The sequence below is a fragment of the Castor canadensis genome, chromosome 5 (assembly GCF_047511655.1).
Source record: "Castor canadensis chromosome 5, mCasCan1.hap1v2, whole genome shotgun sequence".
Classification (NCBI taxonomy): Eukaryota; Metazoa; Chordata; class Mammalia; order Rodentia; family Castoridae; genus Castor; species Castor canadensis.
Genome location: NC_133390.1, coordinates 77,170,770 through 77,182,813, shown reverse-complemented (window position 1 = coordinate 77,182,813; position 12,044 = coordinate 77,170,770). Strand labels below are relative to the sequence as shown.

The window sequence follows — 12,044 nt, the reverse complement described above, 5'->3', positions numbered from 1 at the left end:
AAGGTGCATATGTTTATGAGACTAAGAAATACTACAAATTGTCTCCAAATCTGGTCCAGAAGGATAAAATTGCTGTGAAAATGATCAATTACCTTCCTCTAATATCATCTAATTTACCCTCATTATGTTTTTTTCCCTAAAAGATTTACCTTCTCTATATTCTCCTTCCACTGATCTGTCTGAGCCCATAAAAGCTGAGCCATCTGCCCCTTCCCAGAGGCACCCCTGTCTGCAGAACTAGTCTGGTGTCCAGACTTCACCCTTGATTCCCTCTGAATGCTCCTCATTCTTGCCCTCCTGGGTCTCTGGCTCTGAGTAGTTCCTTATTCTGCCTCCTGTTACTTTGTTCCCCATCTCCTTCCCTGGTGCCACACTGTGGCTGTACTTTTCTGGCTGGACCATGGTCAGATATTTACTCTCTGTCTCTGTGCCTTGAAATTATTGCCTCTGTCTCAGACCCCTTAGGCCCCCTTTCCACCCACCCCCAAGTGGCCTGCTCCACATTCTTTGATTTATGTGTTCTTTTGGTATTGTTGTGGTGGTGATAGTGGAGGGGTTGCTTTTTATTTGGCCTTTTAAAATATTTTACCTCTTGAAAGAGAAAAGTGTCACTACCTGTTTCAGATTTGCAGAACCTGACCACCATCTCTGGGGCACCCTTCATGTAGACATGGAAGTGACCTTCTCCAGCCAACTGAACGACCACAGACATCCTCTGCAGGCTTGAGGAAAATGGAAACTGGCGCAAGATGGTGATGGCTTCCACAGGACTCTGCAGGGACATCAATGAAAGGGAGCTTAAAAAACTTCCAAGTGTTACTTAGCAGATGCATGCCAACAAAAAAGGGCTTACTCTGCCATGAACCCAGCCACACCATGAAGTAGTATATTTATCACAATGCTGTTTTTTTCTGGCTATTTCAGAGGTGACTCCCTCAACAAGTTGTCTGGTCTACTAGACAGATAACTTTCCCTTGGCTGCCTGAAGAAATCCTAATCACCTTTCAGGCTAAGCTCACCTTTTCTGTGATGCTTCTCTCTCCCAGAAACAGTATTTACTTCCACCTCTGGACTCCTGCAGCTCTTTCATCATCCTTTATTACAGCACTTGGCACACAATATTGCACTTATTTGCACCTGTATTGATTTCCTACCAAATGATATGCTCCTCCAACACAGAGCCCAGCACGTCTTGTTCTAAAGTCTAGCACAATATTACAGCATAGCCTACACCCAGTGAGTGAGTGTTGCATAAATGAATAATGAAATAATGAATTCAGGACTTAAGGAATGACCAAGCCAGTGATGGAATTTGTTAAGATACAGCTAAATTATCAAAAGATAAAAGCATGTGGAAGTCAGAGAAATCTCACCAGTTTTAAGGAGAAAGAGCTCTATGATTTAAAAAAGCAAACCATACCTGACTGGCTTTTGGTCCTGGTTTTATTATCGTGTTTGAGTCTGACATGCCAAATTTGTAGGAGTCTATATTGCAGTCTTCCATTTTCTGTCATAAAATGAGAACATTTGTAAGATTCCTTAGAGTAAAATAAGAAAGAAATTTTTTTTTATTTTCACATCACTCTAATCTTTTAAAAGCCTTTGTGTATATTTTCTCTTCCAGGACAATTACCTTAAGGTTATCATTGTCAAATTTTGTTGTGTTGATTTATAATAATGACCTTATTGTAGAATGCCAAAAGCCAAAAATATTGTGAATACATTCTATGTAGTAACTGATGGGAAAAGGACCAGATGAGTGTCAATGGCTCTTCTGAGTAATTGAGGGAGGGATTAAGTAGAGATCTATTCTCCAATACTGTGGAGCACGACAGCTCTTAGATGAGTTAGAACTGTGATCTGAGATAAACATGAGACTACTTCTTTATGCTGTATCTATGCTACTATCCTAATTTAGTTGAGACTTAGCAAGTTAGCTGCCAGCAAATTAGAATACACATTTGAATGTCACAAAGGTTAATACCACTGAGAAAGCAATATTAACCAATATTAAAATATGGGAAAGGCAATAATATATAAATAATAGTGAGCAGAAAATCAGTAGTGTCTGGTCTCCACTGTCACATACTGGCTTAACCCTGGGGACTTGATTTCTTAGATCTTAATTTCTCCTGAAGTTGAACTAAAATTCTTGTAACATATAGAACATTTTTCCTTCCTCTTATGTTTAGTGGAAGGTTCTTAACTAGCAAAGGATATTTAACTCAAGACTTCTGACCCAGTGACTAAAAAATGAACAAATCTTGCATTTTTATGCTCTGTGTAGGTGGATACAACTGTTCTAACAGACAGTGCTTTTAGAGCTAATACAAAGATGCATGTTCACAAACAAGACCCCAATTTGTACGTCATTGGTACAGGTGGATTGATCCTCTATTCAGATGGAGAAAAGGACACTATTGGCACCAGGATCAAAGTCACATGCAGTAACAATGACTCTACAACTCATCTTTGTGTCAACTCCGGTGATGCTGGTAGGGGTATTCATTTGTAATAAGAGTACTCATTCATTTCCATTCAGATCCAGGAAACTGATTGCTGCTTTGTCTTTGTGTCAAAAATTTCTCCATATCAAGCGCTCTTATTTTAATTTCCTAATTTTAGAAATGTCATTTCTGGGTTTCTTCTTTTATTGATTTGGCTTCTAGAAATCTAAAATTTCTGTATTACTCATCCTTATAGTAGCCTTTTTGTGGGGTGTACTTCATGCCCCTGAAATAATTTGTTTCCATTTTTTAACAAATCTGTTTAATTGCAGTTCTAGCCTGGCATGGTGGCACACACCTGTAATCCCAGTTCTCAGGAGACTGAGGCAGGAGGATCTCAAATTTGAAGCCAACCTGGGCTGTATTAGTAAGACCCTGACTCATAAAAACTAAAATAAATTAACTAAACAAACAAACAAATAAATAAATATCCTGAATTTTATGTGCCATTGTAAATGACTTTAGAACTCTGTTTTTGGAAGGCAGCGGAATGAAATTAATTAATTAATGAATATTACCTACTTGCTCGGCACTCCATGGTGCTAAAAGCCCTTCAGTTTTGTGGTCTTAGTGCTCTCCCAAGCCTTTGAATGAGGCATTATCATATTAATGTGCAGCTAAGATGACAGAATCAGAGAGGGCAGGTGGAGTGCACAGCACTTCCTATGTGTCACAGCCTCCTCCAGGACAGGTTTATGGTGTATGGGGTATGGTGTATATCTTCCTATTGTCATTCACACTTAATTAAGAAAACAGAAGCAACTGGAACAAGGGTCCTTCAGTTTGGTGCCAGCTAGCATGGCTATTCAAACTTAATCAAAACTAACTGAAATTAATAATTCAGTTCCTCAGTTAAATTGTCCCATTTTAAGTGCTTGGTAACCACAAATGGCAGTGTTCAGACTATTGTCTCTTCAAAGGTGTTTGGAGAACATTTGTACCGTGTTATGGCCTGTCAGGAAGGTTTTGGGGATGGGGATCAAACAGGCTTGCTAAGTGTGCATATCATGTTCTCCTGAATAGTCACAGTGCATCACAGTATATTAAAGAAATCTTGAAGTAAAACAATCAATTTAGCTTTGCTCAAACAGCAGTTCCCAAATGTACTTGGCCATGGAATGCTATAGCATGTTGCACTCTTAACAGAATTCTTTGCAGCAAAAGTTGACAAATTCTGAATTCATTCATTCACTATTATTCATTCATTCACTATTCATTCATTCACTATTATTAATCACTATTAATAGAATTCATTCATTCACTATTATTAATCACTATTATAAATATTTATTATCATTATGAACGTGGGAATTTTCTCTGGATTTTAATTAGAGTTAGAAAGGCTTCAGTTCTCCCAGTAAGAGTTTCTTCAAGTTCTTCTCATTTGACTGAAGAAATGATCACCTTACCCAGGCAGTGCCTTCAAACATTTTGAGGTCCAGAGGGTCTCCCTGGATGGTTCCATCAAGAAGGATCAGAGAGTGGCAGCTGGCCATGGCAGCACACAGTGGGCCCCATGGCAAAGCCTTGTCCAAGACAAAGCTGTGGACTTCCTGGAAACTTGTAAAGAAGATAACAAGTTTAAGTCTTCAATAAAATCATTTGCATACTCTGCCCCTTACATCTTACAAGGTAAAGCTCCTCTCCTACCCCTTATCCTCAAACCCTTCAATGGCTATGCTCTATATGATGAAGTCCAGGCTCTAGCCTGGTAATCAATGTCCTCTCTGTTCCGGGTCTACCTCACCTTACAGCTGCTACTCCTACTAATGTCCTTCATGCCCCATCCTAGAGCCAGACTAAACTTCTTGCTATTTTTATACTTGTCTGGTCACATCCCTGGTCTCAATCCCCTGCTTACTTGGTTTCTTGATTTTTCAACCTGGATATTCTACTTGCAGAGCAATCTTTATACACGTCTACTTTGATTTGGATATGAATTTCCTCTCAACAGAGATTGCCACTGGTCAATCAAAAACATAATTTCAGAGGGCACAGATATAATCACAGAGACTTGTGATGTTAATTGCTGCCATCCCACACAATAAAGAACCTTGGGAAGACACATGAGCAGGCAGCTAAGAGCTGTACCTAGGGGCTTGAGCTAAAAATTACTTACTTAAGTTAGAAGTCTGCCTGGTGGTTCCAAGCAAGTAAAAACATACAGGGGTTCTGAAGTTGTTCTGCTACTCAGCTCTTTGGAGTTTACCACCATTTTCTGAAAATCCTAGCCCAGCCATTCTGTCTTTAAAGCCTGTTTTCCTCTCTGACAGTGCATGCCTTCTTCTCCTTCCACCTCAGAGCTGAATAGTGGTTGTGGCTAGTTGTTTCTACTGCCTCAAAAGCTTCAAAGTGCTAGGGGCATGGGAGGAGAATGGATGGAAGGAGACTGAAAACATCTTTTTACCTTTTCACTCTCTGGCCCTGCCTGTCTAGAAAAAGGCCTAGTCAGGACATCTGAGTAGCCAGGAGATAAAACGCATGAATAGAGTTAGAGCCGGAAGTTCCTTGTCCTTAGCCAAGGGTGTGTTCTGCAGTTGGGGACAGAAGAAAGACAGTGTACCTTGTGCTTATGCTGCACCTGGCCCCATCACCATCTTGAGGAGCCTGGGCATGACTCCTTCTCAAACTGACACTGCCTCAGCCACTGTTTGAATCCAAAGTGGGGTAACCAGAGTTTAAAAGCAGAGGCCATCACCATGCACACTGAGAAGGGGAGTCTTAGCCCTGAAGGGAAGGAGCTAGGAGCTGGGGTGGGAGGGGAAGCACTCTCTAGGGAGGGCCCTCATTTCCCTTTCTAGCTCTGCTCTGGGGTAGGTAATTATTTTCTTGTTTCTCTAGTGTCAGCCTTTAATTCACGTCTGTAAAATTTCTAGCTACACATTCTTCAAAACCCATCTCAAGTGTTATTGTTTTCAGGTAGTTTTCATTGATCTAGTAGATTTCAAATGAATTTCTACCTTTACTTAACTATGTTATTATAAAAATCGACACTGTGTGTTATATCAAGCAATCTTTATTGCTTCCTCTCTATTTTAATTTTCTGTCTTCACAGTAACAATTTTCATGGCCTAGGCTGTACATTGAAGGTGATTACATTTGCATACTTTTATCATACTAGATTGTGAACTCCACAAAGAAGGATATGGAGCCCTTTTTCTCAGGATCCCCCAAAACATATTTGCACCAGGCCACCCAGGAAGACTTTGTCCCTTCAATTAAGCATGTTCCTTAAAAACAACTTTTTAGTATTAGGATATATTTGTTGTACAGGGGGATTCATTGAGACAATTTTGAATAGGCTTACATTGTACATTGGTTAGATCACCCCCACTATCTCTCTCCCTTAACCCCTTCCTGCCCCACTTAAAGCAATTGCAAGAGATTTCATTTTTCTATTTTGTATAGTTTTATGAAGTCCACCAACCATATTCCCTTACCTTAATCTACTTCATTCTCCTCCCACATGTACCCCACACACACTGTACCTATTTTACAGTCCTGCATTCATTATAAATTTCTAAGTCAATGTTCAAAGGAGTTTCTCAGTATACCCCCACTGTGAGTATACTTTACTTTGGTCAGTTCCACCCCTTCCATAAGCATGGTCTTGATGTCATTCTTTGTTGCTCTGTTTCATTCATTTGGCTCTTTTAATTGCCAACCTTGTTCTATTCCATTTTTCACATGGAGTTTGGTGACCTACTTTCCTGCCTGATTCAGAATTTAGGACTCATTTAATTAAATGAGTTAGAATAACTGGGAGTAGATTCCAGCCTATTACTATATATGTGACTCTCATTCCTCCACACTACAAGAATGGTTTTGAGTATGGCCACAGCATCGCCCCCTCCATACACACCCCTACTATCTTCACTTAAGAGGCCTACCAGTTGTCAGCAGTGGGGACAGTCCCCCAGAGGTCCAACCCATCTTCTGTAAGAGTACCTGTCTGAATAAAAATGAGAATCGATATTACCATAATATTTAAAGCTTTTATGTCATGAGTAAAGCAAAACTCAGGTTCCAAGACATTATAGTACGTCAAGTTGTTCAAACCCCTTGTTCGTAAGCGTCACATTTTAAATCTGGTGACACATAATTCCCTAAAGATCATGTGGTAATCAGGTGGTTCTAGTTACTATGATGATAACATTCATGAGCTTTATTTTGGTTTTGTTGGTTTTTGTCATGTTTGTTGCTGTTATTATGGGAGAGGCTCAGTAAATGGAATCCAATAAGAGCCAGCTCAAGTCTGGCTCTTCAGTTGGTACCTTTTGTCTATCCAAAGCAGAGTTCAGATTTTGTTCTTTCTTTCCAAGATACAATTTGCCATCTGGTTCACTGTAATTTTCTAAAAATATGGGTGACATGGTGACTATCCAGATTAAGAATGAAATGTCAGTAAAGGGCTTTGAGATTATAGAGAGAAACCAAGTGCTAATAATAAATATTAACATCCAGGAATGGGTTTTATTGTTAAACCAAGAGTAAAATGGTGCCAGGTGCAGGTGGCTCACACCTGTAATCCTAGCTACTCAGGAGGCAAAGGTCAGGAGGATCCTGGTTTGAGGTCAGCCTGGGCAAATAGTTCACGCGACCCTATCTCGAGAAAACCCATCACAAAAAAGGGCTGGTAGAGTGGCTCAAAGCGTAGGCCCTAAGTTCAAATCCCAGTACTGCAAAAAAAAAAAAAAAAAGAGGAAAATGGTTGGGAGATATGATTTGCTATATTATGGGAAAGTACTTGTCAGATAATGTAACAAAGAAAGCAAAATAGAACTGAGTACTATCTACCTCAGCACTTTTATTTTCTTCACTGCTTGTCAGTCACTCGTTAATTGCAGGATGGGGTCTTGCTGCAGTAGAACAGCAGCATCAGGCCTGCACAACACCCAGAGAGAGTGGAGTTGGCCATAGCTGCTCCTGCACTACTAAGGCAGGGGGGCATTCCCAGACACTGCAGACTACCCTGACCCTAGGTCTCTGACATGAGTTTTATAAGGTCACCTCGTATATGACACTGAAATGTCTAGTTTCCCATCAGTTGACATCATTATAGCATATCATATTAGGATAGCAGTTTGCAGTGAAGTGCTTACAGTGCTTTTCCTTCTTACAGCTGAGCAGGCAGAGGTGAGATCAGCAGCCAAAATGGACAGGCAGAACCAGAATCCAGAGACTTTTCCACCACTAGAAATGCTAAGTGAATTCTGTAAGGCATGTGGACAGACAGAGGCCATTCTGGGTTTCTGAATTAAATAATTAAATAATCTGTTTGACTAATTCATTTGGATTTCCCAAAGAAAAACCTAACATGCTTGTGTGAGTTATTTCTTGAACAATAGCAATTGTTTTTAGAAAGCTGTTTTCTTCACTTTCCTCCTGAATTCTGTAAGGGCCTCAATCTGTGCATTTACTTTCCAAATTCCCTTGGGTTGTTCTATTTCAAAAAGAGTTAACAACTTAATTCAAACAGAAATGTTTTCTTGATGACTAGATTATGTTTTTAAACATCAATATTTTGAACATGAAAACAGAGACAATGTTGCAGCAAAAAAAGAAGTGAGACTATATTATTTTGTTATGTGAAAATGAGCCCTCTATAATAAAACTAACCATAAATAGAAAGAAAGCTAAATTATAGTTGAAGTTCTAAAAGGAATAAGACAGAAAAATAACACCTCTTAGCATAAATACAAGACCAGGCTTGAACTGAATTGAATAAAAAGAAATAGAGACTTTGTCTTAAAAATTTCTAACAAAGCAATAAAAAAAAGTTGAAATAAATATACTCAGAAGCCCAGTGACTGATACCTTCTAAATTAAAATAACACTGCATAGAATTTTAATTAATTGTGATGTGTTTTATTGCAAAATCATGTCGATAGAGTTCTATAATATGAAATTAGAAAAAAACCTGGAGATAAGTATAGTTGAAACTTCTTAATCTCAAAAAGTTATATAAAACCTTAGTGTCCAACTAAGATACTCAAGCTTAGCTTTTGCATTTTGCCAACGCCCAGTCAACAGCTCTTTGTACTATAATGTGTTTTCATTCTGTGTGGATTTTGGCCAAGTAGGTCTAGGAGCAGCACCTGCCTTTGAATCTAGGAGATGCAAAGGAAAAATTTTACACAGGAAGTAAAATGAACAGCCTCTAGGTAAAGTTAGTCTTTGAACAGAAACACATGAATATGTAATGAACATATTTTAAAATAGCCCTCCTATATTCTAGACACTAGTGAGGCTGTTGGATAAGCAACACGAGTTCCTGACAGAAAACTGCCAACAAGCTGTAATCTGGCCATGAATCTAAGTTAACCCTACTGGTTCCTGATTGATGGCAATTAGAGACTTTCTTTGCCAAATGAAACACAAAGAGAAGAGGAAGTGAAATAATCCAAGAGGTATGTCACTTCAGTGGAAGACTAACAGTGGCCAAGCCTCTTTATGCAGCTGTTCCAGTTGTCCTCAACTATTTGTACTTGTTCTCCTTGTCTAGGACTATGAATGGAATCTTCAGTATCCCTGGGTGGCGCCTTCCCTCTGTCCTATCTCTTTTCCCACTTTTCTCACTGATCTTACCAATAACACCCATAAAAATGTCACTAGATTAGCTGGGCACAGTGGCAAGTGCCTGTCATCCCAGCTATGCAGGAGTCTGAGACTGAGAGGATTACAGTTCCAGGATAGCCTGGCAAAATGTTTGCAAGACCCTGTCTCCACAGAAACAAATCTGGTGTGGTGGCACAGACCTCTTATCCTGTCATCCAAGCTGTGGCAGAAAGCATAAAATAGGAGGATTTAACCAGGACAGCTTAGGTAAGGACCCTATCTCCAAATAACCAGAGCAAAAAGGGCTGGAAGCATGACTCAGGGGTAGAACACCTGCCTAGCAAGTGCAAAGCCCAAAGTTCACACCCCAATATTGCCCCTCTCACACATGTCACCAGATGCCAGGTATAGTGGAGCGCGCCTACAATCCCGGAACTTGGGAGGCTGAGGCAGGAAGATAGTGAGTTCAAGGCCAACCTGTCCTACATAGTGAGTTTAAGGCCTGCCCAAGATATATAATAAGACCCTACCTCAAAAAACCAAAACCAAAAGAAGATCACTAGTCTCCTATCAGACAAGCCCCTTATGTTTACCTTGTCATATTAGCCTCCAGTGTCATTCCTACAAAGCAGCCCATCTTCCAACCACACCTAGATCTCGGTCATCTGTCCCCACATGCTTCATGCCTCTCACTTCACTGTGCTCTGAAATGGCCTCCTCTGCATCTCGGCCATCTTATCTAACAAGGGACACTACAACTTCAAGATGACCTCCTGCCAACAGCAGGTACGCACTAGGATCCTTGCTCAGACCTCTATTATGTAACATCTCACTGCACAATGGCTGTCTGCACTCCTGTTTTCTCAGTGTCCTCAGCTAGACCAGGAGCTTCTCGAGAGCTAGGAATGCCTCGTCTTGGCACGCTACCAGCACTGTGCACCGTATTGACTCTTTGCCAATGGGGGTTCACTGAAAACTGGCCAAAGCCTTGATGAATTTTTCAATGCAAATGAATCGAAGACAGAGAGAGACCAATGCAGGCCCACCACACTACAGCAGTTAAACGGATTGTCCAAGCTGAGGGCAGGATCCAAACAGCAGGTGGCTAATGCTCAATTTCTTCCATGTCCCCATAGAATAATCATGAGAGGGGAGCTCAGGACCTGCCCCATAGTAGCAACTCTCCCTAAACGGCACCTATCCACCCCACTTCCTCTCCAGGTCCCCTAAGCAAAGGGAAACCATCCCTAGTCTGAACACCTGAACCCTGGAGAGTGAAGGGATGAAGAGCCATATGATCATATGGAAGCTGGCCTTTGACAACTTCCTTCTTGTCCTTACAGGCAGCAGAGGAGGAGAATGAAAGTGCTCACTTACTCTCTCGACAAAGCTTTTCTGGCAACAGAAATGTTCCGCATATTTTTGCTAAGCTGGATGTGGTACCTGGCTGGGTGTGGTGGCCCATTCTTGTAATCCTAGCTACATGGGAGGCAACGGGTAGGAGAATCTGAGGCTGGTCCTGAACAAAAGTGCAAGACCCTATCTGGAAAATAACTACAGCAAAAAAAAAAAGTCCATTATAAAAGTTTTTAAAGCAAGAGACTATTTTAAAACACAAAGCAGGCACAAAAATACTAAATTTCATGATGTGATAGCTAAACGGCCACCTTCAGAATCAGCGAAGTAGGCGTCTAGAATGTGACCTCATACCAGCTCACTATGTGATCATCTCTGGCCTCAGTGTTCTCATCTATAAAGTAGGGGGAGCTAGAGTAGACATTTCCTGGCCCTTCCCAGCTTATCTGTGCCTCAAAATCAACACCCTTCCATTTGGAAAGTTTGGAGCCTACTTTGTCAAAGCAAACGAGGTTGATTTGTCCACACATATTGATTCTCTGTGGGGAGATACAGAAGATTTTCTTTTTCTTCAGCCTCTTCTGGGCATACACAATCCCTATGGTCAGGGCAGCTGGCAGCACAGGAGGGACCGTCACAGTGAGAAGGATCAGGGCCATGGTTGCAGTATCCCTTGGAGGGACCTGAAGAAGAAAGGGACATAGACACAGATTAGCACAGCAGAGGAGGCTGATGCCGTCCTAACAGTACCTTCTGCAATACCATAAGGGCCCTGGAGACCCTGCACAGACCACTCCTCAGCAGTGGGCTCTCCTGGAGGGGTTCAGTGTTCCCGTGACTGTTCCTAAAATATGAACACCTTGTCTCCCAGTGCCAAACAATGGAGACCTTTGATCCCTTTTTCAAGTCCACCTGCCCTTTCCTGACTTGGTTTCTTTCCCCTTAACATTCACTCTCTGTTCCTCATGCTTCCATGTGTTCTCTGAGCCCCTAGGATCAAGTCTTGGCCCATAGGTTATAACATTTCACTCAGTTGACTGACTATTGGTTTCTAAATCTCTCTTTCCCAGCAGGCTGTCAACTGCTTGGACACAGCAGCCATGGCTCATTCATCTTTAAATTCTTTCATTCATCTATAAGTCTATAAGTTCAGAGCCCCATCTCAGCACAGGGTCTATTGCAGAGGAGATGCTCAGTACACAGACTGAAGGGGTATGACTTGATAAAAACTAGAGCCAAGACTCTGACACAACCTCAGCATATGTTACTAGCTATAGGGAAGCCAATATAAAGGTAGCTTGCTCTCACTGCGGCAGGCACTGAACGAAGCTAGATACATTATTTAATTACTCCTCACAGAAACTGCTTCCCCAGCAGCACACATAGAGATGTCCAACCCTGAGGAATTAGCCTTGTCTAATCCTGAACCAGTGCATACAGAGGCAACCAACAAGTCCACAGGTTCTGACCCACAAGAAGATGAGGCCTGGGATTCACTTGCTGCTTGGTGTGTATTGGATGCTGGGTTCTTTCCAGGAAAACTATTCCTAGTATGTGCCAGGCTTCCATTTTGCTTTTCTGCTCAGTGCTCCTGCTTCTCAGATGAAGCTGGCAAAGGGCTCA

At 41.3% G+C, this 12,044-nt stretch overlaps 1 protein-coding gene across 1 annotated transcript in view; it reads right to left on the bottom strand.

Annotated features, from left to right (window-relative positions):
- Atp13a5 (ATPase 13A5) overlaps positions 1-12,044 on the bottom strand; it is a 103,385-nt gene that overhangs the window by 41,295 nt on the left and 50,046 nt on the right. Inside the window, exons 12-16 of the mRNA XM_020162164.2 lie at positions 10,916-11,104; positions 6,398-6,459; positions 3,917-4,067; positions 1,421-1,507; positions 616-772 (exon numbers count right to left, since the gene is read on the bottom strand). Of these exons, the coding sequence (XP_020017753.2) occupies positions 616-772; positions 1,421-1,507; positions 3,917-4,067; positions 6,398-6,459; positions 10,916-11,104 (646 nt within the window). The remainder of the gene's footprint in view (positions 1-615; positions 773-1,420; positions 1,508-3,916; positions 4,068-6,397; positions 6,460-10,915; positions 11,105-12,044) is intronic.